The sequence below is a fragment of the Panulirus ornatus genome, chromosome 10, assembly GCF_036320965.1.
Source record: "Panulirus ornatus isolate Po-2019 chromosome 10, ASM3632096v1, whole genome shotgun sequence".
Taxonomy (NCBI): domain Eukaryota; kingdom Metazoa; phylum Arthropoda; class Malacostraca; order Decapoda; family Palinuridae; genus Panulirus; species Panulirus ornatus.
The window spans coordinates 8,287,587-8,300,642 of record NC_092233.1 but is presented as its reverse complement, the minus strand read 5'-3'; the positions used below and the strand labels follow the sequence as shown (position 1 = coordinate 8,300,642).

The window sequence follows — 13,056 nt, the reverse complement described above, 5'->3', positions numbered from 1 at the left end:
ACCACTACCACTAACCACCACCACTACCACTACCACTAACCACCACCACTACCACTAACCACCACCACTACCACTAACCACCACCACTACCACTAACCACCACCACTACCACTAACCACCACCACTACCACTAACCACCACCACTACCACTAACCACCACCACTACCACTAACCGCCACCACTACCACTAACCACCACCATCACTAACCACTGATCCCTGACCACCACCATCACCACTAACCACCACCACTGCCAATACCACTCATCACCACCACTAACCACCACCACTACCACTACTACTCATCACCACCACTAACCACCACCACTACCACTACCCACTATATCATAACCGTAACCAGTGTGCCACTGACTGACATGTGGGTGTCGTGTCCTGCAGGTGGTGTTGTCTACAGGGTGGAGGCGCCCTCCCACTACACCGCCCTCCAAGGTGACCTCACAGCTGCCGTGTTCTTCACCCCGGCACCGCCACCGTAAGTAGACCCGCGACGCGCTGTAAGTACGACCATATCTACATTGTTAGTACGACCACTTCCTGCCACTATGTTTGCCCACACGCACACAACCCACTCCCATAAGTAAGCTACTTCACGCCGTAAGTACGCTTGTAAGTTTGCCCATACTTCCCTTGTAAGTAGGCCAACACAGTTCCGTAAGTAACTCTCCTGTTTACTCCGCTCACCACAGCCCGTTAGTAGACATACGTTCCGCTGTAAGTAGGTCTACTCTCTCTCTCTCTCTCTCTCTCTCTCTCTCTCTCTCTCTCTCTCTCTCTCTCTCTCTCTCTCTCCCGTAAGTTTCCCAGGACACGCCACTTGCACAAGTGGTCGTGCGTCAGTGTAAGTAAGCCTACTGCCAACCCTTGTCAAGTTCACACACACGTCGCCTCAAGTAAGAATTACCACTCCTTCCCGTTAGTACATCCATGGCGATTTTGTAAGTACATACCGTCCCTGTAAGTACGGCCACATAGGCCCCGTTAAGTACGATCACATCCTTTGTAAGTGTTCCCTCATATTTTCGCGTAAGTACGACCACACTCGAATCACACCGTCACTCGAGAAAACATACTTACAATGCCCAAGTAAGTATGACTTCGTTGCCACTGTAAGTAAGCCCACACAATCCTGTAAGTAGACTAACATCTCTAGCGATCCTACTTACCTCACCCCCACGTAAGTATGTCCACACTGCTTCCTTCATTGCTCACAGACCTCCCTTCGTCAGTACACAGAGACACTGTCTAAGTATATCCTCCACCACCCATGTAAGTACGCCCGTAGTGCCTTGTAAGTAGGTACCACTTGGTTCACTTGAGTATGTTTAGTGGACTGTAAGTCAGTATACTGCCCCAATAAGTAAGTTAATACGGCCCACGTAAGTCCATACCGGTGGACTGTAAGTCAGTATACTGCCCCTATAAGTAAGTCAGTACGGCCCCCGTAAGTCCATACCAGCCAATACTGTTGTCAATTCCTCAATACGACCACGTAGCTGCCGTAAGTAGACCACGCCACACCCGCAGGAACGACCACGTCGTAAGTACGACCCCGTGGTCATAATACGTTCGACCACGTCGTCACTGTAAGTACGACCCCGTGGGTCACGATTCGTTCGACCACTGGTGTATATATACACCAACAGATTTGGCTGGTTGGTTAGGCCTGCCAACCACCAGGGTCGTTAAGGTCTCGTCAGCGTCAGAGTGTAACGACCAACCCACCAATCGCAAAGCCTTAAAACACGTCGTTGTTCAGTTGTTTTAAGATACTACAGCGCGTCCTGAAGTGGCCTTACAAAACACACACACACACACACACTCCGCTGGTGGCTGCAGGGGTTTGAAAAACTACTACTGTGTTGTCAGTAATGTCTACGACAACTTGCTGTAGATATCACAAATGAGCTTAAGGAACATATTTACCTTCGTGTCGGATGAGGGAGTCCCTTTGTGTATATGCCCGATCGCACATCAAGTGAGTTAATGTAGTTACTTTCCCTTCACCTCACTAGTTTAAGAACGCCGGGCAGTACACGTCGCTTCGGTGACTGTATAAAAGTGTGTGTGTGTGTGTGTGTGTCCAGGTCGGTGCGGGAGGAGAGCCTGGGGGGGGGGGAGGGTGGGTTGGGTGGGTTGTGTGTGTGTGTGTGTGTGTGTGTGTGTGTGTGTGTCCACGTCGGTGCGGGAGGAGAGCCGGGGGGGAGAGGGAGGGTGGGTTGTGTGTGTGTGTGTGTGTGTGTGTGTGTGTGTGTGTGTGTCCAGGTCGGTGCGGGAGGAGAGCCTGGGGGGGGGGGAGGGTGGGTTGTGTGTGTGTGTGTGTGTGTGTGTGTGTGTGTGTGTGTCCAGGTCGGTGCGGGAGGAGAGCCGGGGGGAGAGGGAGGGAGGGTTGTGTGTGTGTGTGTGTGTGTGTGTGTCCAGGTCGGTGCGGGAGGAGAGCCGGGGGGGGAGAGGGTGGGTTGTGTGTGTGTGTGTGTGTGGCGGGAGGAGAGCCGGGGGGAGAGGGAGGGTGTGTTGTGTGTGTGTGTGTGTGTGGCGGGAGGAGAGCCGGGGGGAGAGGGAGGGAGGTTGTGTGTGTGTGGCGGGAGGAGCGCCGTGTGTGGGAGGGAGGGTGTGTGTGTTAGCGGGGGTGTCGTCAGACGACGCTATCAGTAGCGGGTTACATTGACACCCTCGCGTGAAGGACATAAGGATGATTACAACGCCCCGTCATCACGGGGTAATCACACTTAACCACCCGCCCGCGCCGAAATCCCGGTAAAATGGTCTCTACGGGGTATGATAATTGGACGCCATTTGGACAACCGAGTGCGGTTGTACTGGTGGTGATGGATTGTGTGGGAGCGCCAGGGCGGGGGTACAACAGCTGTATATGAAACGTCGTAGCTTCATAGAAAACACACACACACACACACACACACACACACACACACACACACACACTAGAACAGGCAAGTGTTGGCTGTTAGAAACTATGGTATATAATAATGAAGACATATTGTCGTTTTGTTACCATCCATCCAGACCATAGAATATGTTTATTGGTTTCGTGTGTTTAAAACTTTTTTTTTTTTTTTTTGCTCCTGTCGCGTGCGACATGTTTGGTGGTGGTGGTGGTGAGGACTGGGTGTGTGTGTGTGTGTGTGTCTGTGTGTGTCGTGGTGCTGGAGTTGCTGGTGATATGTTTGGCTCCTTCCGTTCGTCTTGTGAGTCTCATTCTTTATGATAACGATAATGATAGTAATAACTAATGATAATAATAATAATTGTAGTAATATCGATAATGATAATTATGATTATAGTAATATTAATGATAAATGATGATTCATAATAGTAACATCATCATATGATGTTATTTCACCCTCCCCTGGTGACCTCAGCACATTTCGAGAATGTTTAACTGACATGGATCATTTATCCCTTTCTATCCATCGAGGGAGTTTATCCATTATTCCTGCCTAGTGAGTGATCTAGCCTTTGTGATAATCAGCCTCCCATGCGGTACAGTCTTAATGCCCTCTGGTAGTCTAGATACAAACGATATACCCAACTTTCCATTTTGTCTACAACAGAGCTCACTCTCTCGTGGAAACCTGAGAGTTCGTTACGTGTGACTTCCTTTCCCTTGAGGTGTGTTGCCTCACACTTGGGTAACCTCTCCTGGGTAGGAAATCATCCATTTGCTTTCTGATCATCTTTTCTAGTACCATACTGACCACTCTCGTCGCTCGTTAGGGAGACCAATTCTGTGGTTCAGAGCCTCTGCCCTCTCTCCAGTCTTTATAGATAGGTATGCAATGCCCTTTTCCACTACCGTGGATCCTTGCCTTTCCCCAGCTACATCTTGAACAGTATTTAAAACAGTGTGTCAAAATTATCTGCCACACGTCTACAGCATATATATGGTGAAATGCCATCAGGACCATGAGTCTTGTGTGGGTCAAAACCTTTTAGTTTAATGTCTTCTCTAGATAGCTCATTCTGGCTAAGACCTGCTCTCCGTCTCGCTGCAGTGGTGTTGGGGGTAACAGTGTCTTCCACTGTGAAAACACCTTTGATCTTTTCATTCAGTTCCTCACATCACATCTCCTTACGTCATCCTCTAAAACTCTTCCTCTGATTCTCTTCTGTTGCGAACAATTTACTTTTGATGAATTTATGGAGAGTTTTGGATTTTCATCTGCCGTGTGTATGTGTGTGTGTGTGTGTGTGTGTGGTGTTATAAAATGGTGTGATTTCACTGTCTCATATTTATCACTTTGTATTTGTTCCATTTCACCATTAACCGTGTGTATGACTTAAGCTGGAGTTTGTCCAATGTATATCTACGTCTTCACAGTCACATACACATTTTATTTACCATGTAAGTTATAACATCCACACACATGTTCACCCATGACTCCAGCCAGACCAGCAGGCGATTCATTTACGTAAATCAGTCATGGAGAATCCAGTCCTATACAGTTAGGTGATAGGCTTTCATAGTCCCGTTTTCTGTTGGTGTGAATGTGAGTCTCTGTCACCTCGTCTCCACTCCCGCGCATCCCCAGCTTACTGGCCATTATAAGTATTCTTAAGGTCTTCTTACCTCTTTAAGTTAGGGTTATGTTTAAGGGGTTAAGAGTACCTTTCAAGCCTAAGTGTATTGTATGAATGCATGATTTACCTCACTGTGTCGACTGTATGATGCATGAGCACCGCTCCACCCATATTGGTGATGGTTTTATATAACTTGTACACTTGTGTCCTACCCAACAGGACGGACGCCCCATTGTACCTGTGGGAGGCGGACAACGTCACCAGCTTGGCGCCAGGCGACCCCTGTCAGGAGGACGCGGCCGGCATGGACGACGGTTGCCCACTGCGGACCCAGGGCTTCCAGAACGAGAGCCTGGACCCTCTGGCAGCCGGGGGAGACGTGGCAGCGCCGCCGCCCAGAGTACCGGGGAACCTGACGCTCTCCCTCTTTGCCAAGGGGAACGTGAGGGCCATCAGGACGTACCGGGTGTCGCAGGACATGGACAAGCTCACTTACATATTCCCCTGCGGCCTGGTGGTCCAGGGAGGGATACACTACTTCAGGTGGGTCCTGGCTTACCCTGTCCTCTCACAGAGAGGGATACACTGCTTCAGGTGGGTCCTGGATGACCCTGTCCCCTCTCAAGGAGGAATACACTGCTTCAGGTGGGTCCTGGCTTAACCTGTCCTCTCACAGGGAAGGATACACTGCTTCAGGTGGGTCCTGGATCACCCTGTTTTCTCACAGGGAGGGATACACTACTTCAGGTGGGTCCTGGCTCACCCTGTCCTCTCACAGGGAAGGATACACTGCTTCAGGTGGGTCCTGGATCACCCTGTTTTCTCACAGGGAGGGATACACTACTTCAGGTGGGTCCTGGCTCACCCTGTCCTCTCACAGGGAAGGATACACTGCTTCAGGTGGGTCCTGGATGACCCTGTCCCCTCTCAAGGAGGAATACACTGCTTCAGGTGGGTCCTGGCTTAACCTGTCCTCTCACAGGGAAGGATACACTGCTTCAGGTGGGTCCTGGATCACCCTGTTTTCTCACAGGGAGGGATACACTACTTCAGGTGGGTCCTGGCTCACCCTGTCCTCTCACAGGGAAGGATACACTGCTTCAGGTGGGTCCTGGATCACCCTGTTTTCTCACAGGGAGGGATACACTACTTCAGGTGGGTCCTGGCTCACCCTGTCCTCTCACAGGGAAGGATACACTGCTTCAGGTGGGTCCTGGATCACCCTGTTTTCTCACAGGGAAGGATACACTGCTTCAGGTGGGTCCTGGCTCACCCTGTCCTCTCGCAGGGAAGGATACACTGCTTCAGGTGGGTCCTGGATCACCCTGTCCCCTCTCAAGGAGGAATACACTACTTCAGGTGGGTCCTGGCTTAACCTGTCCTCTCACAGGGAGGGATACACTACTTCAGGTGGGTCCTGGCTTACCCTGTCCTCTCACAGGGAGGGATACACTGCTTCAGGTGGGTCTTGGATCACCCTGTCCTCTCACAGGGAGGGATACACTGCTTCAGGTGGGTCCTGGCTCACCCTCTCCAGTCTCCCATCCTGAATCGCCTGCAACTTAGGGATCAAATCTGACCTGTCATCTTCCTGTGTCTCTTACAATTTCATTACCACTCGAGTCTTGCGTGAAATTAAGTTTCCTTTATAAAACTGGCTTTCCATCACATTCAAGGGCATTGCCTCTGTGTGAAATGTTGAGAGTAGTATAGATTAACGAGTGTCAGGTAGATTTGAGTGTTTACAATCCATTCATCGGTAGACTGTCATATCTCTAAGGGTCAAAACTTACTCGAGGACATGTTCTGCGACTGCCTTGTTCTGCTGTTGCAACGAAGTGTTATCATTCTGCTGAATATTTGCACACACACACACACACACACACACACACTCACTGCGTACAGCAGGTGCAGGTGAGGAAGCGCTGTATTTGACGGAGTGGAGGTGGTTGCAGGTTGGAGCGCGGGTCGGTGGTGCTGGCTGAGAGCGGAGAGGTGGAGGTGTCATGGCCGCGCGTCACCCTGGACGTGCCCACCAGACTCGAGACCTACAGCAGCGCCGTGCGCGTCGACCTCAGGTGCGTCTGCAGGAGGAGGAGGAGGAGGGGGATGTGGTGATAGATGGTGTGTATGTGTGTGTGTGTGTGTGGAGGGGGAGGCTGGGAGAGAAGGTACGTGGAGGGGGAGGCTGGGGGGAAAAGGTATGTGTAGGGGGAGGCTGGGGGAGGTATGTGGAGGGGATGGATGGGGTACTTTGTGGAGGGGAGGCTAGAGAGGAGGTATGTGGAGGGAGAGGCTCAAGGAGAAGGTATGTGGAGGGGGAGGCTGGGGAAGAAGGTATGTGGAGGGGGAGGCTCGGGGAGAAGGTATGTGGAGGGGAGGCTGGGTTTGATGTGTATGAAGATGTTATGGCCTCTGTTTATGGAGGGGGGAGGAATGATGTCGTGGTGCTTTATGTGGAGGGGAAGGCAGGGAGGAGGAAGGATGATGCAGTGGCTGGTATATGTGGAGGGGGAGGATGGGGTGTGGGGTTGGTGGTGGTAATGCAGTGGTTGTTTTGTGTGGAGGAGGAGACAGAAGGATGATTGTAGTGGGGGCTGGTTGTGCAGAGAGAAGGGGAGTTCTTAACTAACAGAAATAAGTAATAGATTTGTGAGTAGACATGATGATCGTGGGAGGTGTGGACGGGAGAGGGTGTGAGACTGTCGTGTGTGGGGGTACATTAATACTCTGTGTATTTTTAGGCGAACTTGTGTGTGCGTTATAGTATTTATCGCTCTAGAAAGGTTTTTATGTGTGTGCATGCTCTCTCTCTCTCTCTCTCTCTCTCTCTCTCTCTCTCTCTCTCTCTCTCTCTCTCTCTCTCTCTCTCTCTCTCTCTCTCTCTCTCTCTCTCTCTGTGCTCCAAGATACGTTGATTACAGCCGTGGGAAAAGATGATACCATGTTATCCTGGCGTTGTAATATAACTGTGGTAAATAAGACGGCGACATACAAATAAATTAATACTGGTTTATATATAAACTAACATGGTGCAGGACAAGACACGGGCAGAGGTTATGTGAACAGATACCAAACAGACGTAACACTAGTTGAAAGTATATAGAATATATCTGGGAAGGCGATAGAGAACTATTGTAATAAATAAAAAAATCGGAAAGTTGTTTTGAAATTTGAAAATCCAAGATGGCCGCCGGAGGCCGCGGCGGCTGACGGAGGTAATCAGGTGTGCAAACATCAACAAACCTTCGGCCATGTTGGTAGGCGGGTGATGGAAGGAAAAGATGCCTCAAGGTCAACATTTCATTACTCACAGCAGGTAAATTCCGAATTATAAAATGGCAGAGAACAAGAGAGAATACTTACTGAGAAGGATGATTAATATAAGTGAGGATAGTGAAGTGTGTACTAGAGGAAGTAAGAAAATGGGTGATTTTTACATTTTCAGCCCCACAGAGATTTTTTGATGCTCGGTGGTATACGTTCTAATTTAATTAACCTGACCTTACCTAGGGGATGAGTGCTCCTAGCCCGGGTTCTTTTTTTTTTTTTTAAAGAAATGAATCTATCGATCGCATACAACAAATTTCATATGTGGGGCATAAAATGTACGAATACCGAGAAGGAATTGCAGAGTAGATCAAAATATTTAAAAGATATCTGGACATTATCTCATCAATATGTGTAGATTTGAGAGTAAATGTAGGATAAACATCCTTCACTATGTACAAGCATGTTTTAATTAGTAAGCTGCAACACCAAGGTTAAAAAAACGTAATATGAGGTGACAGAAGATAATTATGAATGGGAAGATTGGTGTAGAATAATGAGAGCAGAAAACAAGAGAAATGAGAATGTGAGAGATATACTAGATAAAAGAATAAATCAAAAGACTGTGAACATGGCATTAGGCAAATAGTCAGCAAAGGGAACACACTGCTCTACGTCGTTAATCATATCCCCTTTGGTCATATTACGTTATCCACAATGATAGTTGCACCAGATATTTTTATAGATAGATTGATAGTGGTTACCGTAATGAAAATTAATAATGGATACATTAAAAAGAATTGAACGAAATATTGATAGTGACTACAGTAACAAGAGTAATAGTGGATACGTTAACCAAAAATGATAGTAGATACATGAGCAACAAATTATGATAGTGTATATACTAACATAAAAAAAAGATATGGTTAATATATTGACGAAAACTTTTCTTTTTTTTTAGAAAAAATATAAGAGATCCCGCAACTTCGGGGAATGTTAACAAGGAAACCATCAACAATGACTTGACAAAGATTTTTTTTTTTTTTTTTTTTTATACTTTGTCGCTGTCTCCCGCGTTTGACAAAGATAGAAACAAATATAATTACTCCATATTTAATTACTCCATGTAACTGTGTGTGTGTGCGTGTACGTGGGACGATTATTGCTGACATGAAATACAAAGATGGAAGCTGATTATTTTAATGAATACACTAAATATAAGAGTATAATTCCTATGAATGTGACAGCCATAGCGCAATTATAGGTTTTCAGAAAGAGAAGCGGACTTCAGCATTATGAAACTTTAAGAGCTGACGAAATACAAGTTAAACAAGGTAGAACAGCATTATATATATATATATATATATATATATATATATATATATATATATATATATATATATATATATATATATATATACATATATATATATATATATATATATATATATATATATATATATATATATATATATATATATATATATATACATATATATATATATATATATATATATATATATATATATATATATATATATATATATATATTCCTGTGAGTCCATAGGGAAATGAAACGCGATAAGTTCCCAAGTGCACTTTCGTTTGATAGTCACATCATCAGGGGAGATATAAGAAATATTACAGTCAATTGATGTACAACGAAGAGGCGTATCTAGGACGCCATTTGGTAAACAAGATGTTTATCTATTGGCGTCCTAGCTACGTAAATTCAAATAAATGTTTTTAAAAGATATTGAAAGAAATATTTTGCTCTGATACCAATTAGATTAAGATATAGTGGAAAATGAAGATAGAAGATAGAAAACAGTGGATGAAGAGGAGAATAAGTTAAAGATAGCTGTAGGCAAGAAGATAGAATTAGCAAGATTATTGATAAGGAAAAGCTGACATAAAGATTGGAACATCACAGGAAGGAACAAAGATTGCATTAGAAGAATGTAATCATCAGCATATAATGAACCCAACAGTTTCATTCGCGCATAGATAAAGGTAAAAAAATATCGAGTTTTGAAAAGTGGGAGAAAGAAATGCAAATGATCAGAAGAAAATATGGATGTTAATGGTTAAATGTCAGGCAGCTTAAGGGATAAAGAGATAGTTGGTAAGTTATATGAAGAAAACGATCTTACGAATGTTCAGGTAACTAAAAAAGAAAACGACATTGACAACAGTACGAGATATCAAGGAAAAGTGGGTCACCGAGACCAGCTGGGGTACCAGATGTAGTTCCACAAAGACGAAAAGATCCCTTTAGCAAAATCGACCTTGTTCTTATTTACACATAGGCTTTATAAGAGCAGCGTAGCATAGATATGTGAAGTATACTTCCCTAAGTATATTTAGAGGACCTAAGCTTCTCTTGAAGCAATTATTTGACTAGTGAGTTTGACGTCCTATAAGAAAAATTCGTTAAAAAGAAAAATAGACAGAGGATACCAGAGACAGCCATCATGTAAACAGACTCGGTCGTTAGCATAACCTAGCAACGTATGCGAGTTACCAAAGCATGGAACGATGACTTTGACGGATAAACTAGCTCTCTCTTGACTCTCCTGAAGCAGTTGATAAAGTAAATTTAATCATCTTAGGGAAGAAAAACAGTAGCGAACATCTTAGAGAAGAAAAACAGTAGCGAACAGAATGCGTAAATTCGTCAAGGAGAAAGTATCGGTCGCGAACAAAATATAGGAAGTAGGGGCCAATGGAATTAGCATGTCCGCCATGGATGATTCGTGTTGTTGATGATGATGTATACAGCGGGAAGGTGACAAGGTCAGGAGACACACACGTGATGGAAAACGACAACAAATTTTAATGGCGAAAGGAAACGACTTGATCTAATTGAGCAGACAGAATTGTACCAGTTATGTGACGGTTGTGACGGTCTGATAAACAAAGAATTTTTTTGAAAAAGTCTGTAAGTTAGTATGGGTGAGAAATTATCTGAAGTTCACGTTAAATGAATAACATTAAAAAAGAGAAAAAAGTCTGGGGAAAAATAGTTTGAAGTCGCGAGCGGTATGATTCTTTTGAGATCTTTCAAGACGAGATAAGATAGAGCTATGATGAGGGAAGCGTTCATTGCTGTATGTAAAACAAAATCGAGTTCTGTGTCGTATGATCCACCAAGCGAGACAACCTTAGTGAGCCAGAGTGTGGCTCAGAAACACAGTACAGGGAACAGTAAGGGAATAGTGGAACACGTGAGATATCGAGAAGGATTGAAAACACTCGAAGTTAGGAAAAAAATGAATGGGATGATAGTTATATGGAGGACCAGATAAAGGGAATTAGATAACACATTCTAGGATTAAAACCATAATATGGTAGAAACAGTGGACTTAAATCTACAAGAACGTCGTTGAATATCTCCAAAAGGCTTAACATCAAAGTTTATAATATCCCGACCGTGTTTTGTCTTCACACAGCTTTCCAGTGTGTGTGTGTGGCAACCGAGAAGAGTAGTGCGAAATAGGTAGGCTACGCTGTGACCACTACGTGCTTTGTATTGTCGATAGGCTTATTTCTCTCTCTCTCTCCTCTTTCTTGTAGGTTTCTTGAGACAGTTGTTGTGTGTGTGTGTGTGTGTGTGTGTGTGTGTGTGTGTGTGTGTGTGTCAGGCTACAGCGTCCATAATCGTGTATAAAGTTTTGTAAACACAGTTACCTGGTGTTGTGGTTTGTCTCCAGTGTTGTTGTTGTTGCAGCTTCACCCGCTTCATGTGCAAGCCGACCAGCGCCATCACCTTCAAGGTGTGGGCGGACCTGCTCTACCACGGCGTCCCTGTGGGCGGGGACGCCATGCAGGCCACGCCCACCACCACCCCGCCCATCACCACCACCGACGCCGCCGCCACCCCCCCGTGGCGCAGGCACAGGAAGCCCTGGTCCTTCATCAAGGAGAGTAAGAGCATCAGCTTCCTGAGGAAGCAGAGGATTAGGAGGCACAAGGAGCGGATCCAGCGGAGGAAGCTGAGGAAGAAGAGCCGAGCCGAGAAGAAGAGGAGACGAGGAAGGAAGGACTCGTACGACAGGTACTGGGAGTGGCGGGGTCGGCGGCCCCGCTCCGTGCAGCTCGAGCCCTTCGATGGGGCGGTGGTGGCCTCCGGGGCGCGGGCCAAGTCGTGGGCGTGGGGCGGCCGCGCCATGCTGCTCGGGCGGGTTGAGCTGCGGGAGCTGTACACCTACGATCCCCATCCGGTCTGGTTCCGGTGCGACACCATAGGACTGGCGGGACTCTACAGCGTCAGGTTGTCGACGGACGTCCGCACCGCGCCCGTCATCGCCTTCTCCAAGTGGTTCACGGTGAGTGCCTGGGGCATGTCCCCCCCGCCTCTCTCTCTCTCTCTCTCTCTCTCTCTCTCTCTCTCTCTCTCTCTCTCTCTCTCTCTCTCTCTCCTGTCTCCCAGCACATCTCGGTCATCAACCTTGTGCTATAACCTGATGCAGTGAAATAACTACGTCTGTGTTGTTATGTCTCCCTCCATAGAGTGGGGATAAACGTTACTGTTGTTTGACCTGACCTCTTTAAAAGCTCGTGGTGTCGGAGGGAGGGAATGATTTGAGATGACCTTTAACCTGACCTGAGGTATGGGCTATGGATAAGGCTGTGCGGGGGAGAGTGGATGTGTTGGAAATGAAACGTTTGAGGACACTATGTGGCGTGAGGTGGTTTGGTCGAGTTAGTAATGAAAAGGTAAGAGAAATGCGTGGAAATATAAAATATTGTGGTTGAGAGAGCAGAAGAGGGTGTTCTGAAAGTTTGGGCATATGAAGAGAATGAGTGAGTGAGAGTTTAACAAAGAGGATATACGTAACAGAAGTGAAGGAAACAAGGAGAACGGGCAGACCAAATTGGAGTTGGAAGTATGGGGTGAAAAAGATTTTGAGCGATTGCTGCCTAACATGCAGGAGGGTGAAAGGCGTGAACGGGATAGAGTGATTTGGAATAATGTGGTATACGGGGGTTAACGTGCCGTCAGTGGATTGAACCAGGGCATGTGGAGCGCCTGGGTTAAGCCATGGACCAAGGCCTGTGGGGCCTGGATGTGGATAGGGAGCTGTGGTTTCGGTGCATTACACATGACAACTCGATACTACGTGTAAACGAATGCGGCTTTTCCTCATCTGCTCCTGGCACACACACCGAAACCTAAGCCAGGTACCCATTTTATCGAACAACCCCCTTGGTAGGATGAACATCTGGAA

General features: G+C 46.4%; 1 protein-coding gene across 1 annotated transcript in view; it reads left to right on the top strand.

Annotated features, from left to right (window-relative positions):
* Nucleotides 1-13,056, top strand: part of gogo (golden goal) — a 211,730-nt gene that overhangs the window by 124,270 nt on the left and 74,404 nt on the right. Inside the window, 4 exon segments of the mRNA XM_071665505.1 lie at nt 398-491; nt 4,775-5,098; nt 6,511-6,633; nt 11,556-12,153. Coding sequence (XP_071521606.1) covers nt 398-491; nt 4,775-5,098; nt 6,511-6,633; nt 11,556-12,153 — 1,139 coding nt within the window.